Source organism: Antedon mediterranea, chromosome 8 (genome assembly GCF_964355755.1).
Source record: "Antedon mediterranea chromosome 8, ecAntMedi1.1, whole genome shotgun sequence".
Lineage (NCBI taxonomy): Eukaryota > Metazoa > Echinodermata > Crinoidea > Comatulida > Antedonidae > Antedon > Antedon mediterranea.
This window is the reverse complement of record NC_092677.1, coordinates 10,784,338-10,811,349: the sequence shown is the minus strand read 5'-3', so window position 1 is coordinate 10,811,349 and position 27,012 is coordinate 10,784,338. Positions and strand designations below refer to the sequence as shown.

The 27,012-nt window shown below is 34.7% G+C and overlaps 3 protein-coding genes across 5 annotated transcripts in view; 1 reads left to right on the top strand and 2 right to left on the bottom strand.

Moving 5' to 3' along the window:
- The first annotated feature begins 499 nt into the window (after nt 1-499).
- LOC140057518 (uncharacterized) lies at nt 500-4,697 on the top strand. The gene is made up of 4 exons (XM_072103212.1): nt 500-829; nt 1,683-2,093; nt 3,064-3,171; nt 4,183-4,697. The coding sequence occupies exons 1-4, from the start codon at nt 751-753 to the stop codon at nt 4,695-4,697; spliced, it is 1,113 nt and encodes a 370-aa protein (XP_071959313.1). The 5' UTR covers nt 500-750.
- LOC140057516 (uncharacterized) overlaps nt 4,078-27,012 on the bottom strand; it is a 32,649-nt gene continuing 9,714 nt past the window's right edge. The window contains exons 18-44 of the mRNA XM_072103210.1: nt 26,641-26,934; nt 26,170-26,351; nt 25,730-25,892; nt 25,388-25,498; nt 24,953-25,091; nt 24,337-24,536; nt 23,643-23,840; nt 22,916-23,028; nt 22,412-22,600; nt 21,609-21,677; nt 16,545-16,662; nt 15,777-15,938; nt 14,479-14,551; nt 14,063-14,183; nt 13,581-13,648; nt 13,344-13,479; nt 13,099-13,202; nt 12,744-12,846; nt 9,588-9,792; nt 7,688-7,763; nt 7,138-7,204; nt 6,763-6,842; nt 6,513-6,639; nt 6,197-6,238; nt 5,944-6,009; nt 5,674-5,707; nt 4,078-5,364 (exon numbers count right to left, since the gene is read on the bottom strand). Coding sequence (XP_071959311.1) covers nt 5,354-5,364; nt 5,674-5,707; nt 5,944-6,009; nt 6,197-6,238; nt 6,513-6,639; nt 6,763-6,842; nt 7,138-7,204; nt 7,688-7,763; nt 9,588-9,792; nt 12,744-12,846; nt 13,099-13,202; nt 13,344-13,479; nt 13,581-13,648; nt 14,063-14,183; nt 14,479-14,551; nt 15,777-15,938; nt 16,545-16,662; nt 21,609-21,677; nt 22,412-22,600; nt 22,916-23,028; nt 23,643-23,840; nt 24,337-24,536; nt 24,953-25,091; nt 25,388-25,498; nt 25,730-25,892; nt 26,170-26,351; nt 26,641-26,934 — 3,251 coding nt within the window. The 3' untranslated portion in view covers nt 4,078-5,353. The remainder of the gene's footprint in view (nt 5,365-5,673; nt 5,708-5,943; nt 6,010-6,196; nt 6,239-6,512; nt 6,640-6,762; nt 6,843-7,137; nt 7,205-7,687; nt 7,764-9,587; nt 9,793-12,743; nt 12,847-13,098; nt 13,203-13,343; nt 13,480-13,580; nt 13,649-14,062; nt 14,184-14,478; nt 14,552-15,776; nt 15,939-16,544; nt 16,663-21,608; nt 21,678-22,411; nt 22,601-22,915; nt 23,029-23,642; nt 23,841-24,336; nt 24,537-24,952; nt 25,092-25,387; nt 25,499-25,729; nt 25,893-26,169; nt 26,352-26,640; nt 26,935-27,012) is intronic.
- LOC140057235 (uncharacterized) lies at nt 18,601-21,201 on the bottom strand. Of its 3 annotated transcripts, XM_072102805.1 has the most exons (6): nt 20,742-21,201; nt 20,298-20,444; nt 19,835-20,182; nt 19,506-19,680; nt 19,189-19,335; nt 18,605-19,094 (listed from the first exon to the last, which is right to left on the bottom strand). In XM_072102805.1, exons 4-6 carry the CDS (start codon nt 19,534-19,536, stop codon nt 18,841-18,843), a joined length of 432 nt encoding a protein of 143 aa, XP_071958906.1. In that variant the 5' UTR covers nt 19,537-19,680; nt 19,835-20,182; nt 20,298-20,444; nt 20,742-21,201; the 3' UTR covers nt 18,605-18,840. The 3 variants fall into 3 exon arrangements, 2 of the variants coding, with proteins under 2 accessions (XP_071958906.1, XP_071958905.1); XR_011846893.1 differs by lacking the exon at nt 19,835-20,182 and having other exon boundaries at nt 18,601-19,094; XM_072102804.1 differs by having other exon boundaries at nt 19,506-20,182.

Here is a 27,012-nt window from a genome sequence, read left to right as displayed (position 1 = left end):
TAAATATGTATTTCTAATTATTAAGTCGTCATTAAATGAGGGAAGATGCGACTATAATCTATTTTTGAGTGCGTGCGCCCGTCCATACCTTTTCTTATATTTGTTTGTCTAGGTTTAATCAAAAAAAGGTGCACGACACCTACTTTTATTAATGAAAAATAAGATTGTGCTATGTGTTAAATATATCACGATGTTTGTTATATAGAAAGAAATCTATGAAACAATGATGTAATTATTATAGTAAATAAAGCGGTACGTATACACAATACTTATTTGAAAATGAAGTCTTTGTTTCTATATAGGCCTTATGTATTGTCTTCTTATATTTGGTATTCGTTATAATCAAAAGCGTATCCCCAGAGCTGGGAGGTATAACAAATAAGTGAACCAAACACATATTTTGAATAGGCCTTCCTGTGTTTTTATACATGGTTCTTCGTTTAATAATTTTGCTTTATAATGCAATGATATTGAACTGTGTAACTAAAGTTGATCTCACGTCTGGTAGTTGAAATCAAAAGTTGTACCATGAATCACATTGTATTCATGAACGTTGTATGCAAGAATAAGCTCAGTCAATAGAATCTACCATGGGTAAGTGCCACTGAAAAGCTTCTGTAAAAACAATCGTCACAGACTATAGCAAACCACTGAAGCATTTAAGGTGTTGTTAACTATTGTCAATAACAGCTATACAATACCAATCAATGGCGATAACCTTCTCATCCCGCTCCAGAATACGAAGAAAATATGTTTGAAATTACATTTTCTCGATGTATTTTACTGGTGTTATTGGAATCCATAGTTGTATATTGTAGTTACGATAGAGGTATGTTTTTTGATTGATTGATTTATGCTCAATTATCGAGAATGTATTGATTATTGATTGAGTTTGATTAATACAATCAATGTGTATAAAGAGCAACAACTTTCCCAAACCAAAGTCTCTAAACTAGACACTTTCTAAACCATATTCCAACAATCGGTCGTCTTTAATTGTATTCTGAAACCAGGCTTTCAATAAAACAACATAATAATGTTGGCTACAGTTGTCCGTTTTTTAGAATTGCTTGTGTGAAGTAGGCCTAATGGTCTGTTTAGGATCACAATCACCCGAAACACCAGTTAAAATGTTCAGGACATACATATAAAAGTAGCCTATTCCTAAAGCTTGGTTCCTACTAGGACGCAACGCAAGAACGTAAGCGCAACGCAAGTGATTTGACCAATCACAACGCGTTGGATCATCGAACTGTCGCTTGTCATTGGTCATCTCGCTTACGTCCTTGCGTTACGTCCTAGTGGGAACCAAGCTTTAAGTAGGTTTACCTGTATTATAATATGTAGGCCTATATATTATAACATCTTAGGCAACAACAAAATGTACTGTACGATATAATTATACTGTAAATACGGGTTCCTTTCACCATTCTGGCATTATAAGCGATGGGGAATGTAGGACTATTTATTGTTAAATAATATCAAGGCTATGCTAGAGGGGAAACAAACATGAAAGTTATAGATTCAGTGCGCCAAACCATGTAGCAAAACGTATGTCACTAACCCGATGGTCAGTTCGATCTTATCTGTTGTGATCACTCACGATGAAAATTATAAATGATCAGATATTTTATTTTAAGATTATAAATGATGATGAATATTAATTATTATTTTTATTACAGTTTATATGGCCCATGAAACAAAGGACGGATATGAAACGTGTTCACAACGATTCAAAGAGAGTATTGGTGGCGAGATAAGTGGCCTAGCACGTCCTTATGAGAAACAACTAAACTGTACAGTAAATATAGAATCTCCTCTTGGAACTATGCTTACCATAGAAATAAAAAATGTAAACTTTGTTACGGCGTATCCTAGTGATTGCAATTTTGTTAAACTGCTGGTTTACGATGGTAGTTCATTCGAGACTTCTAACATCGTCCCGTCGTTTCCGAATGGGATTTGTAACCAGTCTATTCCATCTCAAGTAATAAAAACAAGGAGTAACACATTATCTGTACGGTTTGAAGTTAGTGGTAACACCGATGATGTGACTTTTCAAGCCGTCTACACATCGTACACAACACTTGATGGTAATTATATACATTTGTAAATGAGAAACCATTCGTCAAAACCAAGACCAGAACTGAGGTCTTAAGATGCCCTAACTACTAGACCACTTCCACCATTAAAGTGCCACAATGGAATACCACTGTAGTTATCTCTTCTTCTCTCTATGCTTTTCTATTAAAAAAAAATATGTAGGCCCGCGACGATTCAGTCATTATCAAAAAGCAAGACAGGGATACAAGTCTTTTGTTTGATTTTCAGACGTCCAACTACTACACCAATTTCACCCAAAAAGTGGCACGATACACATTAACTCTTCTCTCTTCCTGCATTTCTTTAAAATAATAATAAGCTAAATGTGTTCAGTCAGTGCTGTAAACACGAGAAATATAGTGGTGAGGTGGTAGAAAGAAAATGGAACATTCTGTGTGTGGGCCACAGGGTTGTCAAAGGCCACTCTGTGAAAAATCAGGTTGAAACCTTACTAACCGTACTGGTGGCTGTTCGCTTAATAATCAGTTTAAACTCTTTTATTACTTTTCTAATTTGCTGAATGGTAAAATAAGCTATACTAACATGTCGTTGGTTATACTTCGATGAACTTATTAACATGAATATATTCTGTATGTACAAGAATTCCTACTATTGTAAAGTATAAAGAGAACGACCCATAATATATATATATATATAATTCCAGAAGTTCAATACTGGAGATACATGGCATTTGGTTGTTGTTTTGTTTCGCAATAAAAAGCCTTTGATACAACTCTGCTTGCTTGTTGAAATCTTCGGCAGTAAAAAATAGTCTTTTCCAACGGTTTGATTTTACTTTATTTGCACTTTATTAAAAACAACATACATAGGCCTACGAAGTACAGAAAGCAATTCATTCTCCAATTTCTCCCAGTGTTCTCTGTACTAATATTACAGCAGTACTGTATCATCAAACAATCAAAGATTGTATTGATTTGTCGTTATTTATTTGTTTTTCAGACGGCAATTGTATATTCTGTTCGGAAGGTATCTGTATACCGGAAGAATTGGCGTGTGATGGTTTAGGAAACTGTGCAGATTCCTCTGACGAAAACGACTGCGAACCAAGTAATATTTTCATTTGCTTATTATATACAATAGCTGGTTCGTAAAGCCCATTTTCCACCAGGCGAATCGAAAGCGTTAGCTTATACGCATGCGTATAGAAAGACTAGGAGATGGTAACATAAATACGCATGCGTATAAGCTGACGCTCTCGAATAGCGCGAACAAAATGCACCTAGTGGAAAATTAACTTTAACAGATCTAAAAATGCGCGATTCCCTGCTAGATTCTGACGTCATTAAGTAATTCATGTGAACCCAGGTGACCCGGCTGCTTGATTCCATCCATGGGATGCTTGACGATCTAAGCTTAACTTGGATCCAACAGATTAGTTAAGTTGAATGATTTAATACTTTCAGACAACGGCTTTGTGTCTCAAAGTTTTTTACTTGCGACGATTAGGCCTATACATAGGCCCTCTATAGAACCATCCTACGTCTAGGCCTTACCCACCCCTCCGATTCTTATGCGTATAAGAATAAGAACCTCATAGTCCACACAAGCCTTACTTTGTCCGGTACTTAATTCGATATAATTTAGGCCTAGATAAAAGATTGGATAGATGACAGCGATGTTAAATATACGTAAATCAGTCATAGTCATGTGCTCTGAAAGCAAAACATGTTATACTGCTCATAATGAAATTAGAAAATACAATTAAATTGATGTTTAAACTTACATTTTTCTTTCCTCTTTTTGGTTTCGCGCCGACGTATCGTTTATCGTGTGGTTGATGACGGGGAAGTATGTTGTTTCTGATTGGTCAGTAGTTCACTCGCGTGAGGGCGATGTTACTGCAAGCAAAGCAGAGCCATGGTTCTGAACCAAAGAGTTTATATACATCAGAGGGGTAACTCCACTCAAATCAAAGCTCAAAAAGTTTTACAATTAAAAATAAGCGAACACCACTTCAAGGAAATTCTTATATTTATTTATTGATTTAAAAAGTGAAATACTAAATTCCATAATTCATTTTGATTAATTTAATTGTTTATATATTCTATTTGTTTTTAGGTGATACAAATGATGACCCTAAGGATAGCACTACATGGATTATTATTGTTGTCATGGCATTCATCATATTACTTGTGGTTCTTATAATTTTCATCTCAGTATACAGATTTCGTAAAGCAGTAAAAAGTCCACCAACCACAACGCAAGAGCCGGTGTTCTACGATTCTGTAGTAACCCCGGATTACTATGGCCCGAGCACAAGTTACTCCGCACAACCACCAATCGCAACGCAATCAACAACACCGAATACTGGATTAACGAATGCTGCAACACTGAGTACTGTATCATCAAATGTTGCTGCTACAACGCGACCGCCAACGAGTACTACAGAAACTGGTGCCACAACATCGAATGCCACATCATCGAATGCCATGTCACAGAGCGCTTTACCATCCACATCGAGTTATGTGCATGCTTCTAATGACTTACCGAATTCACCACCATCGTATGAACGTTCCCAACAAGATGCTGCAGAACGGGAGTTAGCAATCAAAAGATCATTAAGCCAATCTTAATATTAAAAACTCAGGTGTATTTCAAAATTAGCATTTTCTATTACTGGGTTAGTCTATAACATGCATGTGCCTATGTGTTAGTGTGCAGTATTCTGAGCATATAGCTGAACTTATAATACAAATGAAATAAGATCAACAACAAAATTGTTTTTGTTTAATTTGCTATAGTAACCATTCTTAAAACTATCAAACTAGTTTGACAAAAAAAGTGTGATGGGCCCAAATATGACATCATCGTGTCCATATAAGGGCACATCACATTTTTGTTGACACATGAAGTTTGATAGTGTAGACAGATCTTTACTCCATGCTGTAACAAATGCCTTTCTAGGGCAAACTTAACTCATTGAGTTTTAGTAGAACCACACACAACGCTCTTGACATTGATTTAGTTTGATCTTCTAGCGGCAAAAAAGACTAATATACAGGATATACTGCAAATATAGATTATTGGGGCAATTTGTGAATGTAATTAAATATTTTTTATAGAGAAGTTTAATAAACATAATTATTTTATAAACATTTCAGAGTAATATTATTTTAACACGAATAACAAACCGATTACTACCTAAAATATCTTGACAATATAAAACATTTAAAATCAATATTAATATTTTTGTTTGTAGAAAGAATCACATTTCTTGAAATCATCTTCTTTAAGGATGATCTAAAAAGAAAAAAAATCGGTAAATATATTGTATCGTCATAAATAGAATCTTAAAGGGGACATCTTTGGTACCCAACAAAGTTCCCTCTTTATAGAATATATGTAGTGTTTACACATTGGCCCTTGTTTGTTCGGGGGAAATTTCTCTCGAATAAGGGTGTCCCAAAGGAGAGGTTCTCTATAATGGCATAGATTCTATGCATTTACACTTGTAAGGAGACAACCTTGAGATTTGATAAACTGTCCCATTAATAGAGGTATCCCAAAGGATATTACTACTATCATCAGCATAGCAACATCTATACTTACACATTAACTTTGGTCTTTCTTCTGGCTCCGGTTTCTGGAAAAAAGTATAAATATATAATATACATTATATATGTCTATATTTAATATTAATTACTTAGGCTTGAATATACATAGGTATAAAATACACTTTGACATATTCAGTATAAAACAGAAACAAACCTCTACTTATCACACCATAGTCAGGATTGGTTTTTTTTAGCCACTTATAGACACTGATGGCAGAAAGGAAATTGTGGAGGAATCTAGTCTATAAAGTAAGTAAGCACTTACAATTTCTATCTGTTGTATCTCCGTCAACTCAACGTCTGGATCAAGCCAACACAAAATTGCATGAACCTTCAATGAAAACAAAAGTTCATGATAAAATATGCTAACTAATTTCAATTCTATTATATAAATATAAAACATAAATGAATTCAACACATTAAAAGTAACCTAACATAACCAGTAGCATATTCACAACTGTCAAGAAAAACACTAACAACTAACTGATAAACTATAAATAACATGTTGCTAGATATACCTCTTTGTTAAGAAATCCTTGGACACAGAATACAGCCACTCCCTAAAATTGACAGTAAGATACCAATTAATATATATTTGACAATAATACTTTCATTTTACTTACAAATGTGTATTTGGTACTAAAGCTCTGTTTACACTATCAAACTAGTTGGAAAAAAAGTGTGATGTGCCCAAATATAGTAGCGATATAACATCATCATGTCCATATATGAGCACATCACATTTTTTTGTCACTTAAGGTTTGGTAGTGTAGACTTTAGTGATTTAGTGATCATCTGAGCATGATGTTTTGACAACAAAAAAATTATACAAACCAAGAAACTGATGAACACTGAGAATAGATAATCTGCCCAGATTGTGTTTCCATAGAGACCGATACGCCCAAACACCCACGTGACGCAACAGTAAACAGTTAAGATGAAGGCACCCTTTGCACCAGATCTAAAAATAAACAAAAGAAATTTAGCAATCACAAGAACAGTTTGGATGATACGTCGTTTGTGATTGGTCTATTACATAGCACCATCATTGCATAGCAACACGGTGAGAACCAAGCTTAGTTACCTCAAACTTGTTGAATAGTCAAATCGCCGTGTCTCATCACTTATGTTCCGATGTATGATGTAAACTAACGGAAATATGATCTGTGGAATTAAATATTATTATTTATTATTCAGATTTTGAATTACAGACAATTATGAAAAGAATGAAAAGTGCTGATGCGTGACAATAAAGCTATTCTTTAAATTAATAAATTAAAACGCTTCTTTTTGGATACCTCTAATAAGAAGACACAAACAAGGGGAAATATATTATATTAAACACAAAATGGCTAACCCCTATTCAGGGTGTCCCCTTAATAGAGGTTCTTTCTAGTGTAATGCTATAATTGTTACAACCTCGAAAATTGACAGCATTTCAATAAATTGTATAACTTACCAATGAGGCGATTATTAAAGGTATAGTCAAGGCTGTTGGAATCGAATCTTCATCACTTAGGAAACACCTGGATTACAAAAAAGGACAAATCGTTAGAATATGATGCATTATACCACCACCATGATAAATAGTGTTATTGGTGATCAAACATTATATTAATGATAAAAAAGCTGTGTTATTACACTAAAAGAGAGTGTCATGATGTAATGATAAGAAAATCAAATAAGCATACGAGATGGGTTCGAGCACTGCCTGTGTCATATTGCTTGTATCCTTAAGCTCTGTCTACACTATCAAACTAGTTTGACAAAAAAAGTGTTATGTGCCCAAATATGGTAGTGATTTGACATCATCATGTCTATATATGGGCAAATCACCCTTTTTTTTTACATAAAGTTTGATAGAGTAGATAGAACTTCAGGCAAGATACTTTACTCTCATGAATTGCGAATGATCACCTAATCTCAATTTCCTCAACTGTGGACAAATAATAATACATTTATATAATCTATAAATGCATTGTTAAAAATTTAAATTTAGAGTTACGTACAGTCCTCTGAGTTGCTTTCCATAGCCACTGTCTCTTGTGATGGCGAAGGTGGTGGTGCTAATCAACATAGGAACTCCTTAAAACAATAACATTCATTCTCTCATTTAGTATGACAAATGAAATATTTTAAAATGTGCACAAAAATAGCCAATTATCTGTAGGTTATAGTACAGTAAAATGTTTAGATGGATAATGATCTAATTAACTCATCTATATATAAATTTACGTAAGGGCAAAATTCGGTAAATCGCGCGTTATTTCTAGAATGTTTACTCGATGGTATATAAAGTTGGTTCGTACTTTTGGTACTGATTTTAACCACCTGATGTAACCCTGTTTACTAATTAAACTGAGTTCGATAATTAGTTATTGACGATTAAAACGAATTCAGGTTCAACGATTTGCCCCAAATAGGGGTGTTTTTCGATCGTGGTATACACTGTCTAATGGATGTCCGTCTTGAAAAATACCCGCAGACAATAATACGAGGATGCTTCGCATTTTCCTATCTCCTCCTACGATAATTGTTTTTAATGGCTGAAAACCGGTTGAACAGCTCGAGTATAGCATCATAATGTTGAAGACAGGCCAATTTTCTTTAAAAAATACTATTTTGATAGATTTAATATACGTTTATACAAATGTATTGATTTGCGATGAATGGGACATTCCAATCTCTGTTCCACAAGTGTCTATTCCCTCAGGCGTCGTAAAGGCAAGTACAGGTACTGTATACTCATAACAGAAATTCGATCCATTTTTTTTTTCAATCTGTGCTGCAGAGGTTGGATATAAATTTTTTTTAAACGGATAATGAGTTAGCATTTTCACTCGCCGTATATTATGTACACATCTTTATTATTGCAGTTAAACCACCCATATCATCACCCTTCCCTCACTGGCATGAGTAGCGTTGTAAAACCAGTAGAGGATAGGCCTACGGTACATCACATGCCCTAAACGCAGAACAACTTTGGTGGGTAGGGGGTGGGTAGGGTAGGAACCAACTTAGAATTTGCTCTAAGAAACAATGTAAAACCATTAGGCCTACTAATTAAGTTGAGTTAGATAATTTAATATTTATTGACGATTAAATCGAATTTATGATTTTCCCCGAATAGAGGTGGTTTTCACAAATTGTTTTACATTATATAAACATATATACGTCGTAGTGATGTATCGTTACATGTAGGGGCTACTGTACTATTTCAATCGACTAGGACGGTGATAGTTTCAACAAAGTATTAAATCGCAATGTTTTACTGTGTTTAGTGGTATATTATTTGTAAAACATGAAAACAATTAATATTTCGTTAATAAATGGGTAAAGAATATATTTAAAAATTGTTCCTCTTTGCACCCATCCTCTTCCCCATCCCTCAACCCAAATGTTACATACAAAACACAATTTAAGTTTGTTTAAATTTGACTTAAACAATTGGTCTCATTTTGTGACAAGTTTCTCTTTCGGAAGTAATTCCCAGGGTACTAATTTTACAGTACATAAATCACAGTGTCTATTTATTCGTTCCTGTAAACGACATGTATTATTGTCCTGCGGTACGTACATTTGAAATCGCCAGTTTTTTTAACGCTGAAATTATTATGTATTCGAGAACCATCTGTGGGCACGACCTAGATGGTACGCGAGCGAACCATCTAGTATTCTTAATTGAAGGCTTATATTGGATTGTGTAGGTTTACATGATATAATTTTTTTTAAACACCTAGAAAGTAATTCCTCTGTTGTTTAATTTGCTCCTTTACAACAACTCCAAAAGACTTTATGTAGAGCATCATGTGCATATCTTTTTCCTATGAACAGAGTTGCCACCTCTGAGGATAGGTAATGAACTCGGCTCCTTGTCAATATGTTTAAAATGAAAATAAAACAACATACCCCAGCCAACAACAAAGTAGAGGCTAAACTTTTCAGAGAAACAATTGACTTGTGCATTGTCTTGTTTTTTATCATCATCATCATCATCATCATCATCATCATTGTTTTCCAATGTACAGTATATCAGAATTACTCCAATCAGACTCCAGTTGATCACTGCCAAGAATGTTGTATGCAATGAAAGACCAACGAACCTACAAGCATCCTGAATTAAATAAAAGGTTTTTTTGTTGATAAATCAATATCATCATCATTGTCACCCATCATCCTCACTGTCACAATCATCCCTATTGTCACCATCATCATCATCATTGTCACCATCATCATCATTGTCACCACCATCCTCAGTCACAATTATTCTGTTGTCATATCATCTTCATTTTCACAATCATCATAAATGTCACCATCATTATAATTGTCACCATCATTGTCACCATCTTCCTCAATGTCACCTTCATCCTCATTGTCACCATCATCATCATTGTCACCATCATCATCCTTAATGTCACCATTATCCTCAATGTCACCTTCATCCTCATTGTCACCATCATCATCATTGTCACCATCATCCTTAATGTCACCATCATCATCCTTAATGTCATCATCATCCTCGTTGTCACCTTCATCCTCATTGTCACAATTATCATCATTGTCACCATCATCATTATTGTCACCATCATCATCCATCATCCTTAATGTCACCATCATCCTCAATGTCACCTTCATCCTCATTGTCAACATCATCATCACTGTCACCTTCATCCTCATTGTCAACATCATCATCATTGTCACATCATCCTTAATGTCACCATCATCCTCATTGTCACCCATCATCCTCATTGTCAACATCATCCTCACTGTCACCCATCATCCTCACTGTCACAATCATCATCACTGTCACCTTCATCCTCATTGTCAACATCATCATCATTGTCACATCATCCTTAATGTCACCATCATCCTCATTGTCACCCATCATCCTCATTGTCACCATCATCCTCACTGTCACCCATCATCCTCACTGTCACAATCATCATCACTGTCACCATCATCATCATCATTGTCACCACCATCCTCACAGTCACAATTATTCTGTTGTCATATCATCTTCATTTTCACAATCATCATAATTGTCACCATCATTATAATTGTCACCATCATTATAATTGTCACCATCATTGTCATCATCTTCCTCAATGTCACCTTCATCCTCATTGTCACCATCATCATTGTCACCATCATCATCCTTAATGTCACCATTATCCTCAATGTCACCTTCATCCTCATTGTCACCATCATCATCATCATCACTGTCACCTTCATCCTCATTGTCAACATCATCATCATTGTCACATCATCCTTAATGTCACCATCATCCTCATTGTCACCCATCATCCTCATTGTCAACATCATCCTCACTGTCACCCATCATCCTCACTGTCACAATCATCATCACTGTCACCTTCATCCTCATTGTCAACATCATCATCATTGTCACATCATCCTTAATGTCACCATCATCCTCATTGTCACCCATCATCCTCATTGTCACCATCATCCTCACTGTCACCCATCATCCTCACTGTCACAATCATCATCACTGTCACCATCATCATCATCATTGTCACCACCATCCTCACAGTCACAATTATTCTGTTGTCATATCATCTTCATTTTCACAATCATCATAATTGTCACCATCATTATAATTGTCACCATCATTATAATTGTCACCATCATTGTCATCATCTTCCTCAATGTCACCTTCATCCTCATTGTCACCATCATCATTGTCACCATCATCATCCTTAATGTCACCATTATCCTCAATGTCACCTTCATCCTCATTGTCACCATCATCATCATCCTTAATGTCACCATCATCATCCTTAATGTCATCATCATCCTCATTGTCACCTTCATCCTCATTGTCACAATTATCATTATTGTCACCATCATCATCCATCATCCTTAATGTCACCATCATCCTCAATGTCACCTTCATCCTCATTGTCAACATCATCATCACTGTCACCTTCATCCTCATTGTCAACATCATCATCATTGTCACATCATCCTTAATGTCACCATCATCCTCATTGTCACCCATCATCCTCATTGTCAACATCATCCTCACTGTCACCCATCATCCTCACTGTCACAATCATCATCACTGTCACCTTCATCCTCATTGTCAACATCATCATCATTGTCACATCATCCTTAATGTCACCATCATCCTCATTGTCACCCATCATCCTCATTGTCACCATCATCCTCACTGTCACCCATCATCCTCACTGTCACAATCATCATCACTGTCACCATCATCATCATCATTGTCACCACCATCCTCACAGTCACAATTATTCTGTTGTCATATCATCTTCATTTTCACAATCATCATAATTGTCACCATCATTATAATTGTCACCATCATTATAATTGTCACCATCATTGTCATCATCTTCCTCAATGTCACCTTCATCCTCATTGTCACCATCATCATTGTCACCATCATCATCCTTAATGTCACCATTATCCTCAATGTCACCTTCATCCTCATTGTCACCATCATCATCATCCTTAATGTCACCATCATCATCCTTAATGTCATCATCATCCTCATTGTCACCTTCATCCTCATTGTCACAATTATCATCATTGTCACCATCATCCTTATTGTCACCATCATCATCCATCATCCTTAATGTCACCATCATCATCATTGTCACCATCATCATCATTGTCACCATCATCCTCATTGTCACCATCATCCTCATTGTCACCATCATCCTCAATGTCACCATCATCCCCAATGTCACCTTTATCCTCACTGTCAACATCATCATCACTGTCACCTTCATCCTCATTGTCAACATCATCATCATTGTCACCATCATCCTCATTGTCACCATCATCCTCATTGTCACCATCATCCTCAATGTCACCATCATCCTCATTGTCACCATCATCCTCATTGTCACCATCATCCTCATTGTCACCATCATCCTCAATGTCACCATCATCCTCAATGTCACCTTCATCATCATCATTGTCACCATCATCCTCATTGTCACCATCATCCTCATTGTCACCATCATCCTCATTGTCACCATCATCCTTAATGTCACTGTCATCATTTAACCTCGTTACCTCATTGTCTCTTAATATACCAGACACTATTAAGCCAATACAATTAAACAGTACAGCCCAGCAAAGGTTAAGGTTAATGTTGTAGATAATAGTCTTCAATCGACTGGAAAAAAAAAGATTTTTTTTAAACTTTATTGTGACATGGTGACTATGGCTTAAGAATAACTATGAAATATGGTTCCTTCCATTTAATATAAAAATAAAATGGTTTCAAGTATCATGATAACATAATAGCTGATAGCTGATGTTACTAAATCTATAAATCTAACGATTAGTCAATTCAATTGATGTCTTATGAGTTAAAACTTATAATATAATAATATATCTTATTACAAGTGTATTTAGATGCAATTACCTTGTGAATATATAATATGCTATTAACACGATACAAAGAATGATTGATAATGTTGAGCAAATCGTCATAATCCACATGATTCGGATTTCGTCATCATTGGAAATCTAAATAAAAAATATATATAAGACTTTGACAGTAGAAAAGTCAGGATTTTAAAAAAGGGAAAGGGGTTGGGGAAGGAGTGGAGAGTGCTGGCTTAAAATTGTAAAATGAAGTGCAGAAGTTGTTGTAAGTGTAATATTTACTGTTTCTTTGGGTTCCATAAATATTGCAAACGATGTAAAATGGTAGCATTGACACGTGGTGAACGTATCGTTGGTATCTATTACGTCACACCCTTCTTTATCCCATGCCCCGTCACTGTTATTGACGCCAACCTTCCTATGATATGAAACAAAATTCACTATGAGTATAAATAAACATTCAGAAAATAAATTTAGAGTTCTATAAAACTTAAGTCAATTTCATGGTTGGTTGGTTACCTTAATTTGTAATTCCAGAAAGCACAAACAGCAGTAAATGTAGTTTTATTATCGATTTCTTGCGGGGTCTGAAATAAAAAGCCTAATACAGTTATCATAAAGTTATTATCTTAAAAAGCTAAATATTCTATTGAGGCTCTAGAAAAAGGCCTACTATTAGTACTATAAGATTATGCAAATTTGGAGTAGAGCTGTTATAGATAGCATAAACATTACAGGTTAGTTTTTGAACACATAAAGCTGTGTCTACACTATCAAACTAGTTTGACAAAAAAGTGTGATGTGCCCAAATATGGTAGTGATAACATCGTGTCCATATATGTGCACATCATAAAAGTTTGATAGTGAACTAAAGAATCACCAGCATTGTGTTGCACAAACTTCTCAAAATGTTTACGAATAAGTATAATAAATGTCAAATGATATGCAACCAACCAAAACGAAATGGATACACTTAATATATTTATTTCAATAACAGTTACCAATAAATGGTCCATTGTTAAGATAAATGGGTTGTACAAGTTCATTCTCAGTGGAGGATGAACAGAAATCGACATGATCTTGCTGTTCAGTATTGGTTTCTGATCCTTTGTTTTAACAAATCTAGAAATAAAAAAAAATTTCATTTGAAACATACCTCAGAGCATATTTAAATACATTATATCAACTATTAGTAGTTGGCCTTTGTATTTGTCAGATTAATCATGTATAATACCGCCAACATTACGAATGAGAAACAGGTCACGTAATTTTAAAACGGTCTGCATTTTCATTAAATGCCTTATGATTTTGATTCTTGATCATTATATCAACTGTTTTTCTTTATCAAAAGGCATGACAACATACTTAGAAAATTACAAGAAAGTAATTATGTATAATACACATAGTATATACTTACTTTTCACTTGTAATGTTGGGAAAAACTGTTTCCAAAGAATTGTACAAAGTGAACACAATAGATGCAACGTTTCCTATTGGCATGGATCAAAAAATAGTTAACCTTATATTTCTTATAAGTAAGCTATTGTATATTAACACTTAATTGGATTAACCACATTTGTCCAAAACACATTAGTGAAAATTCCATCACTTGTGACTGCTTTAAAGTTTTGAGCCAACTCATTCATGTGCCATGTATACGCATTGTTTTGAGCCAACTCATTCATGTGCCATGTATACGCATTGTTTTGAGCCAACTCATTCATGTGCCATGTATACGCATTGTTTTGAGCCAACTCATTCATGTGCCATGTATACGCATTGTTTTGAGCCAACTCATTCACGTGCCATGTATACGCATTGTTTTGAGCCAACTCATTCACGTGCCATGTATACGCATTGTTTTGAGCCAACTCATTCATGTGCCATGTATACGCATTGTTTTGAGCCAACTCATTCATGTGCCATGTATACGCATTGTTTTGAGCCAACTCATTCATGTGCCATGTATACGCATTGTTTTGAGCCAACTCATTCATGTGCCATGTATACGCATTGTTTTGAGCCAACTCATTCATGTGCCATGTATACGCATTGTTTTGAGCCAACTCATTCATGTGCCATGTATACGCATTGTTTTGAGCCAACTCATTCATGTGCCATGTATACGCATTGTTTTGAGCCAACTCATTCATGTGCCATGTATACGCATTGTTTTGAGCCAACTCATTCATGTGCCATGTATACGCATTGTTTTGAGCAAACTCATTCATGTGCCATGTATACGCATTGTTTTGAGCCAACTCATTCATGTGCCATGTATACGCATTGTTTTGAGCCAACTCATTCATGTGCCATGTATATGCATTGTTTTGAGCCAACTCATTCATGTGCCATGTATACGCATTGTTTTGAGCCAACTCATTCATGTGCCATGTATACGCATTGTTTTGAGCCAACTCATTCATGTGCCATGTATACGCATTGTTTTGAGCCAACTCATTCATGTGCCATGTATACGCATTGTTTTGAGCCAACTCATTCATGTGCCATGTATACGCATTGTTTTGAGCCAACTCATTCATGTGCCATGTATACGCATTGTTTTGAGCCAACTCATTCATGTGCCATGTATACGCATTGTTTTATAGGGAAGCCTACTGTACAAGAAATACTCCTAACTTTATACCTCAAATTTTGGAATCTAAATTGTTTTTTCATATTTGCATTTAAAATTAAAACTTGAAAGACACAAACCTGATTTAGTAAATGTGAATAGATTCTTTGGTAGTTTACACCAATTGTTGTTAGTCTGCCAAAATTGACTAGAGTTTTTATCAGGCAACTCTGAGTTGAACAGTGGATAAATGTAGCCATCGTCTTTGAACGTGTTGATTGCAAAAGACCGAATCTCCACAACTGAAATAAACATTTAAAATATTACTTAATTTTTGTGATTAGGTTATTTGCAAGAGTTTAGTTGAAACAATGGTGTACAGTACTTGTTGCATTACAAAATGTTATTAGTAAATTTAAATAGCAATAGTAAAAGTAATAGTAAATAAACCAACTTTAAAATAAAAAAATACCTAAAGAATATTCGCTTTTTGGCATTGTTCATTTCTATTGTTGTGTTTCTATGTTTGTCCTGTGAATATCCTTAGCAAAATGCAAAAACAATTCTGTATACATATTTTTTTTTAATGCATAATTTGCATTTATTTTTTTTTGACATAGACTTTTAAAGAGAAAATGAACCTCTTTGACCGACAACAAGCCATGCATTACAGCAGGCACTACAGTAGTAATTCTGTTCGGATAATTCAGTAGGGACATCCACCCTACTAAAGCACCTGTATACTCTGATCATGTTCTTCTACTATCGCCTTTAAATCTGCCTTGAAAACTCATCTTTTTCTTTCAAATTGAGCTTTCTCATACACCGCTTCTTTGATCACTTATTGCTGGAATTGGCGCATTACAAATTCGTATTACTATTACTACTACCAAGTATTTAAGAATTACCAATTTCTGGAGATGTTAGAAGCATGTAGTTATGTCCATCAGAATCTCGTGTATATTTTGATATTTGTGTTACATAATCCTCCAAGTCTTGTATGAGACTAGATGTCCCAGGTCTTATCTAGATATTGTAAAAATAATATAATATATGGTAAAAACTCCAAACAATTTTAAAATTCTAATTTGTACATAGTTCTCAAAGTCTTGGATGAGACTAGATGTCCCAGGTCTTATATAGATATTGTAAAAATAATATAATATATGGTAAAAACTCCCAACAATTTTAAAATGCTAATTCGTACATAGTCCTCAAAGTCTTGGATGAGACTAGATGTCCCAGGTCTTATCTAGATATTGTAAAAATAATATAATATATGGTAAAAACTCCCAACAATTTTAAAATGCTAATTCGTATAGACTTTACAGAATACCATCCCTATCTTATATAATACAGTGGTTTGAAACACTTGTCATTTCAAAGAATATTGTGGTTTAGAAGTCTTTTGGCCACAATGTTTTTGAGAGCATACACTATAGTATTATAGTAAACAAATTACAGTAGCAAAAAATGTAACCTTGGTTCTCACTAGCCTCGCAATGCAAGGACGTAACGCAACGTAAGCGATTTGACCAATCACAGGCGATGGATTATTATAACAGTGCCTTGTCATTGGTCAACTCGCTTACGTTGCATGTCCCCTGAATAGAGGTTGGCTATAGAGTTAACCATATATATTTTTTCCTTGTTAATGTTATGGGAAGTGTCCCATTAATAGGTGTTTCCTGGATAGGGGTTGGCTATAGAGTTAAAGGAATGCAGTATTATTTCTTTTAAAATGTGTAGCATTGTAGATATAATTCATATAAAACGAAGTGCGGTAAAATTTGTTTGAAATTTATTGTTGTTTAGAGTAAAATCGATTTTGAAGTGTAGATTTTTCAAAAAAACCGCGGGTTTTCTATGAGCCGCCATGTTTATCACGAAAACGAGGTTGTGACGTCATTGGTTTGACAGAGAAAATCATCCAACTGTGAGACTGCCCGTAGAGCGTGGATGCCTATATATACACAGAGCTAAATTAAGATGAATCACGGATTACAACCTTACCAATTAGAACCCAGAAGAAGAAGAAGAAGAAGAAGAGATGTGGAGGAAATAGAAGGTTTAGATAATATTGTCGCACATGAAGGAGAAGATATAGAATGGAGGAAAGTAAACAAGGAAGAATGGTGCCAATGCGGACGGTGTGAGTTGATGGACACTGCTGTGGAATGCCTTTGTTGTCGGGAAATTGAAAATGTACGAGCGAAGATGAACATAGGATCAGAAAACGAAATGGCATGCATTTTAGACCATTTTGAATTCGAATTTGTATGTTTACATCCTGCAGTAATTAGAACTGCACTTGTTGCCCGGACAGACATTAGGCGAGACAGCATCGTTGACCCGATCCCGAACGAAACATTTCGCCTTCAGGCGTACAGGCAGGTCACCTACTGTACTGGGTGCATGACCGCCTCGGTAAAGCCGTACGACGAGTCATCCCAGCCTGCGTCGTAAACAAAATCAGAAAGGACTTTCCTAGCATTGATGGAAATTATGTTGGATTTAAAGAAGTCGAATAAATCATAAATGGTATCAAGATGTTAAATCATAACATTTAAATATCGAATGCATCAAATAATAACATTTTTTATAGCTAGGCTATGCCTACCTAGTTAGGCTAAATAAATAAAAGCCATTTCCTTGATTATAAATTTTGTAATAGACATTATTTAGTATACTGTAACAAGAAAGAAGGGCGATTTATTTTAATTCACTTAACAAGGGTATGTAAATAAAAATTAAAAGCAACAAACAGTAACAAGTGTTTTCTGTTTATTATTTGTATGCAAGCATTGTATTAAAAGCTGTTCCAAAACAGGGAAGAATCAAATCCAATCAATATGTAGTCATTATCTGGCCGGCCAAATGTGTGAAATATAATTAGACGTATTTTGCAGAAAGTTACTGAGCGTCATCTTACAGCAATTGCACAACAACACAATAATTATTATAATAAACATTTTTGCATCGGTAAAATTAGTTTATTCACTATTTTCAGAGAATTTCCTTCAATGCCTTTTTTTTTATTAATTCAACCAAAAACTATACACTAATAATTGCATCAAGAAAATATTTAAGAAATTGTATTTATAATAATATAATATGTAAGGTTTCATCTTTAGCAGTTTAAAAAGATTTTTTTACAAAACAAAATAAGCATAAATTAGCTTTGTTGGTTTTAATGTAAACACACTATGAAAGCAGAAACCTAGTTCTAAAATCTTCAATCGCATCTTCTTTCTCTGGTTTCTCAGAAGAAGCAATGTTTGTTGGAAGATCTGGTCTGTCTACATAACGTTGACCTAGAACTATAGCGCTATCTTCACGTCGGTCACACACCATTTCCATCAGTCTCTTTCTAAATTTGAAGGTTTTGTCTACATAAATTTTCTTCAATACCCACTGCTTCTTGCGTTTGGGAAATGCCAGTCCAAATCGAAGAGTGCCTGTTAGGAAATGCACATAATTATTCCTCATTGTAAATATGTCTTTATAGATTACTAATCAACAAATTAAAGAAGCTCTTATAAAACTACTTACCTTCCTCAGTAGTTGCTTGCTGTCTACCAACATTCTCATTGTGGTCCATAATTGCCAATTGATGACGGGCTCTCATGCCTTCATAGCTGAAGTGTTCCCTCTTTGGACAATATTTTAACAACATCCCATGAAAAACCTGTAGCGATCCTGTAAGAAGGTTAAGCATTAATTTTATTATTAAAAATTGTTATATTATAGTGTTTATTATTGTATGTTAAAGAATGTAGTTAGTATAACAGGGCTTCTTTTGCTTTTAATTTATTCGAATGATCCCACAGCAAAAATAGTACATTTCAAATATCTTTTTACATACATACCTGTGTGTTTAAAAAGTGTCATCTTGTGCATCGCTACCTGGTGTCAGCCATTCAATTTCATGCATGTCCTCCAATAGTGGGTCGTGACTGCACTTGTGGAATTTACATCTGCACTAGCCCATTCATGGATGTTGCAGACGTGCTGTAGTAAAGAAAGCCACTTGTCCTTAAGGTCCTAAAAGTGAAATATAGTATAAACTATTAAATGAAAACTATTAACATAAATGAATGTTAACATAATAATCAATAAGAATGTACAACACATACTGTACTTCAATACAGTATATACAAACAAATCGTGATAAAAAAACAGCTTTAATATAACTTGCAGCATAATCGCCATTTCAGGAAGCACAGCACCACCACAGATGATCCAAAATCTAAGGTCTTTGCAACCTTCTTTCTTCGATTTTTCTCTAAGCTTCTTGGTGACGCTTTTAACAACATGAAAAATGTCAAACTCATGTTTTAATTCGGGGTAGTTCTTATTCATGTCACTTGCAATTTGGACATGTCTATCTGTAGTCACTCCCACGACACATCTTCCTCTTACTTCTTGGTTGGCACTAATTTGCATTTGGAGGTTGTAGTCTTAGATTTTGTGGTGTCCGTCCTTATTATTTTCGCGCATATGAATGGTCATGCTGGATTTTCAGTTGGTCTGCCAGAGTGTCCGTCTACAGTAAAAGAAGGGGTTGGCATAACTAGTTCAACTAGAGTTTCCACAAACTGTTATCACATTAGGCCAATAAAGATATAGAATAAAGATTATTTAATTTAAGTACCACAAACCTGTGTTGATTTGCTGATTTTAGTTCCATGTCTACAGTTGCACACCTCAACAGGAATTTCCATCTGCTCATCAAATGCTGTGTCAACTGTCGATCCACTAATTAATTCTGCATTCTCACTTTCCACTAAGTTCTCCAAGTTGATGGTCTTAAAAATAAAATAAGTACTAGGCTATATAAATAAACTAAAGATTTATATAACAAATTTAAATTGAGATAAATGTGTAGGCCTACACTTTTTTGCCTAGGCCTAGTCTTGTTGTGTTTGGCCGTTCACCTCGGTAATCTACTTTCCTTGGCCTACTAGCTAGAGTAGTAGTAGTAGCCTACTATTTTAGTATTACTAACTAGGCCTAGCCTCTACTATCCTAGTCTAGCTAGCCTAGGAGCCTCTCACTCAATGTGTGGCCGAACATCAAAAAGCAGAATTTTGTATGTTACGTACCTTGTTTTTGGTCTTGGGCCATCGCTTTTGTGTCAGTAGTTTTTGTTTAGGTACAGCATTTGCCTTCAACCGCCTGGTAGGCCTAGGCCTAGACTTCGCACCAACAATACTGACTTTTACGGAGTCATCCTCAAACATTTCTTTTTCAAAATGGTCACTACAATGTGCGGTTTTTCCAACTTCATGGCTGCAACCCATTTCTTTAGCAAATCCTTATTGTTTAACGGCAATCGATGGAAACTAACATTGCGTATTCCTTTGGACTTCCTGCCTTTCTTATCCGATACATTGCTGCATCCAAGAACGCCATACAAAACACCATTTTGTACTATTTTTTTTTGTTTTGATAAATCACCAATAACTTTCAAGATAATTACAAACACAAATGAAATAGAGAAAGAATCTATACTACTCGAAAAAATCAATTTAATTAGGATAAACAAATCGTTGTTGTTTTCGATATTACAGCTAAGGCATACGAAACACATGTGCACACAGTGCTACACAATTAAAAATACCCGGATGAAGGTACTTCCGTCCCACCAGCTCCCGCGGCTTCTGGGTAATATTTAAAAATGGCGGAACTCCATTGGCGACAACATTAATTGGCTTATAATTCAGAATGTGTAAATATATTAATATTTTTTATGACTTTATTTAACTCTTTGATATATAATTAATACATAGTATGTCGAAAATTAACTAATTCAGTATTCCTTTAATCATTATATTTCCCCTTGTTCAGAGTGTCCCTTTAAAAGGAAGGTTAAAAAAGAGGGTTATATTGTAGCTATGATATACAGTAAGTTAACTACTAGTATTAAAAAGCAACTGTTTTTAACAACAATTATTAGTATAATACATTACCTCTTGCAGTGCAATCCATTCAGGATTATTTTGTTTTATTAAACTCTCACTGACAATAGTAAGATAGTCCTATAAAATTAAAGTTATATAATTATAGGTCTCTCAAATAAAGGACTACGATAGAACAAATGCTGCTCTAAAATAATATTATTTAGTAATTATCAACAACACTGCTAACAACTAAATATTGGTTTGTTTAATTAACAAATGAAAGCACTCAGAATCTGAGTGAAGTACTTGACAAAATATATCAGGTAAAACTATATTCTTAGAGAGAGGACTCACTACTTGATATCAATGTTAAAAGAATACAGAGGGCGTGCAATTTAATATTTCATGTGGAGATACAGAAAAGTCAGATTTTAATACTAAGTTTTGTGACGTGACCAATACAGTCAACTCTTCCAATACCGGACACCTTTGGGCCGGTCAAATAAGTCTGGTTTTCCGGAAAGTCTGGTATTCGGAATGTGTTTTTAATGGTAAATATAAATTTGGGACCTTTTGGTCCTCAAAAAAAGTCTGGTATTGGGAGAGTTTCTGGTTTTCGGAGAGTCCGGTATTGGGAGAGTTGACTGTATATCAATTTTTCGTTCTGTACGTATACCTATGTACTCCAAAATTTTAAGAATGATAACTTGAAAATTGTAGGCATTGTCGTGCTAAGAAACAACAAAGCAAGTACTATATTTGCCAAGTAATAATTAAAAGAGATTAGTATGTGGATTCTAAAACACTGGCATACATATTCGATGGTATTATCTATCTTTAAAAATAAATTGGACAAAAATCAGAATAGTAACCTGCAGTTCTGTAGTAGCTGATGTTTCATTATAATCACCTATAATGGGAACGTTGACCAAAAATTCAAATATTTCTAACATGGTTATCAAATCAGTCACTGTCAAGTTCTCCTGTTCCACCATAAAACCCAGCAGACGGTTTTTAGAGCTTTCAACTAGTTCTGGTGACACTTCTTCCTCGCCATTAATCTGGTAAAATATTTGAATAGACACAATTAAGTTGTTGCATGATACACAAGTCATTATTATGTTGTATTGTTATTATGTAATAATATGAATAGTATAAAAGTAAATTTTTTAGCTATTCAAATAATTTTATATTTCTAGAAAGGGTTTAGTAGAATACATTATAAACATATTGAGCACCAAGGGTAAAAATTAGGGGATGGGATTATACTTGGATTGCATGAACAAATTTTGTGTCTGGTTTTAGCCCAAGTTAGGAGGTGGGGTTATACTCGAGGATGGGATAATACTCAGTCATGATCGGTAAAATGAACTTACAATACTAAGTAGTTCCTGTAGATCACGTGAGCAGTCAGCGTCATGAATGATGTTACACTCTTGACCAATGAACGGTGACAAAGCATCCAACTCCGCATGGTTGTCAGTAATGACTAGAAGCAAATAAAAAAAAAACTATTATAATGAAAGCACTCAGACACTCGGAGTGAAGAACATGGCAAAATATATCAGGAAAAACATTATTCGGTGAGATAGAGGGCTCACTACTTGATATGTTCAAGAATAAAGAGAGTGTGCTATTTAATATCTCGTATGAGATACAGGTAAGTCAGATCAAATAATAAGCTTTTGTGATGTGACCAATATATAGATTTTCCTGAAAATCAATAGGCATGTTCTGTAAGTAAATTCAGGACAATAGCTTAAAAATTGTGGATGCTATCATGCTAACAAACAAACAAATCAAGTACTATACTTAGCAAAATTCTATTTTAAGTAAAAAGTGAGGTTTGTGGTACATGATGTGTTTTTAAAATGAATAAAATATGGTTGAGAATGTCTCTAAATTTTTATTGTTATGTCATACCCAGCGTGAAAAGATTTTTTTGCATGCAAGAATCATACATATAATTGTACTCAAAGATCTTTAAATCAAAAAAAAAAAAATAATAGCCAAAACTTGTCAAACTCACTAAGTAATTATGTTTTTAAACAAATTGTATCTTTAAACACAATAATCATATTTGTAACTAATATGATTACTTACTAATTGCCTCTGGATCATTTCCTAAAATGATGACACCAGCATCCTGATTGTGAGTGGTGATGTCATAATACCAAATGGCGGGATCCTTGAATAGCGCACTGAGAAAACCGTCATACGCATCATTCCTTCGGCCTAGAATCAGTCTTGTGTGCACATCGGTGGAACATGGACTAGTTACGTTACCAATCAGGTCACTACCTAGAAAATACATACAATGCCATGTAGTACTATAAAACATATGTGATAAGCTTTTTAGATTTAATGTCATTATAAGGTACATGTGCATTTATAATCAGTGCGTGTATAATATAGTATAGAACTCCTATAGCAACATATCCGTGTCTCCTTAGTAGAGGTGACCTATGAACAAGGATAAACTGTAGTGTTAAAACATATACTTGTTTCACAGGAAATTTTCCTCTTAATAGGCGTGTCTTCAGAATAGAGATATTATAAAAGAAGGGTTATAATGTTACCTGTTGTCATGTTTTAGAAAAAATTGTAATCTCTAAGGATAAAGACTGTAGTTAACCCATTTATTTATTTCAACAATATTTTACGAGGGTGGTCCATCCAGCCGAAGCTGATCAATAGGGACACTAACAAAAATACAATATGACGAGATAAAAATGCAACAATAAAAAATAAATTAAAATAAATAGAAATTATAAAGATAAACAAAGTAAACTCTTACTTTGTAACTCGCCATCAATGAATAATCCCAATCCAGATGATATACTCCAAGTGAATCCCACATTGCTCCACGTTTCTGCAACAAACGGGAAAGATGCCATTGTTTCCCAATGATGGCTCTCATTCTTTGCAACTGCTGTTATAACCGTTCCATTGTACCAAACGGCAAATCCTGTTGATTGGTTGTTTTGAGCTCCAGAACTTTTGGAAATTGGTTGTAGAAGAGATTTAGAAAAGGCATAGGTTTCACATAGGTAAACTACTTATGTTGTAAACATTTACTTTCAGCTTGCATTACTATAGAAGCAATACGTATGTTTCAACACGATATAAATCAAATATATTCAGGTATATTTATTCATAAAAAAGAAATCAATAATACAATGGCAGGCAAAAGGCTGAAAAGTAGTATTTTACAATATTTGATAAAAAGAATATATAAATATGTATAAATAGTAAAACTTAAAATTTGTCCACCGGTAAGTTAAATAGTGCCAGCCTATTCAATATTCATTGAAACATCATCATTAATGAGTTGGGCTAAGAAAGGGACTGGTGAAGATCTAAATCTCTCTGTACGACCAAAAATCAAATACGATCAAATGGCTCTCTTTTACCTGATAATGTAGCCTCTGCCTTCGCTGTTTGTTTCTGGGTCTGTGAAAGTAGCCGTAGCAGGTTTAAACCACACAGACATAGTGACCCCAGCTGATGAACATCTTTCAAGCACGCTTAAGCAACGTTTAGCAAAATCACCTAAAATATTCATCATAATTAGAGATGGAAATTAAAAGACATCAAGGTAAGTTTCAGATTTTAAACTGTTGTTGGGGAGGCTCTCACCATATATGGATACGATGATGTCATCACTACCATATTTGGGCACATCCCACTTTTTTTGTCACCATCATGACATTGGCGTCATTGACAGTAGCAGACTTTATAAGCAGGCAATACCTCTTTCAGGCAATGCTACATAGGGCTAAAAATTTTCCATTTACAATGGCAATGTCAAGTTTTGAAACCAGTACACCCAGCATATTTCCACTTACCTAAATCAATATAATCGAATGCACTATTCTCATATGGTGTATAATGCACTGCACCAACAATGTCATTTGCAATTACATAATATTCATCTGCCGTCTCGTATTGGGTACTTTCTTTAGCATAAAAAAAACAAAAGAAACCAACTAACATATCTCATGCATATTGTTATACAAATTAGTTTTAGGCAAGGCTGTTATAATAATAATTTCTATAGCTTTCAAATAACTAAACAGAAGGTGGGCCTATTAGTGACCAATGTTTCTCTCTTGATTACGGTGTTTATTATTTAAGAACAATCAAGTTAAAATAATAATTTAGAATATTCTAACAATAATGCACTATACCATTAGTTCCACTAAGAGATGTTGTGTCTGGGACATTACTTGATTGGTAAAGTTCAACCTCGTCATATTCTGCTATCACATAGTTTCCATTGAATCCGCTTACTTTACCAAGAAACATTTCGGTACTGAAGTTAGTGGAGCGACCATTGGCTGAAAACGGCTCCTAAGGCAACATAATGGATATAATAGAAATAGTGTAAATAAAAAGCAAATTACTGAAAAAATGACAATGCTATGAGTATCAGTGGCTGGATCTCAATGGAGATACAAAATGACAATGCTATGAGTATCAGTAGCTGGATCTCAATGGAGATACAAATAAAATAAGAAAAAAGCTAAATCACAACGATAAAGTAAATAAATTGCAGAGCTTGACACTAATGATTTAATACTAAATAAAATGTACAAACAGAAACATTTTGAAGAAACTATGCTTCTACCTGCTTGGCAAATGCCTCTCCATTAATTGAAACCAACAAACCGCTGGTAGCTGTCCATGACAGGCCCAACCGGAACCATTCATGTAAAGTTAAAGCTGGGATGTCCACTCTCGATATGTGAGTGCCATTTGCCACCTCTACAAACGCCACATCAAACTGCTGCTGAATCCATACACCTTTGGCTGCAAATAAATCATAATATAAATTAATATATTTATGTTTTCGTTAGCATAGGCGGATCCAAGATGGGATACAAATGATAGAACATTAGATTAAGTTCAGAACTTTTACAATTTTTAGGCCCTGATCAACCCCGCCCTACACTCTTTATTCCAAAATAGATAATAGCCAACATGTCTACAAAATCAAACAATACAACAGGTGAACTTATACATTTTGACTTCATCAACTATGTCTACAGATTACTATCATCACTATCACAATTCTCTAACATCATTACAGTATTCTTACTTGTATTCTTTCCACCAACACTGAACAAGTGACCATTTTGGGTTGCACCGATTTTCAGCCACATCGACAAAGCGAACCCAGCAGTGCATAAGCTGGGATCCCCAGGGCACGAATCGAAGTTTCCTAGTGATATCCAACCACTGATTCCATCTGTTGCAATGGCTCTGCCTTCTTCATTTCTGTCAATGGTGTAACTGATTCCCTCTGGACTAATGGTGTATGGGTAAACTAGGCTCAAAGCAGACTCAAATGGCCAACAGTAGTTTGCTTCTCTGACACATGTTAGCTGGGTTTCTGTTGGTCAACAAAAAAAAATCATCAATTATATTATTTTTATAGAAATCATCATTGTGCTAAAAACATTCAATAAAA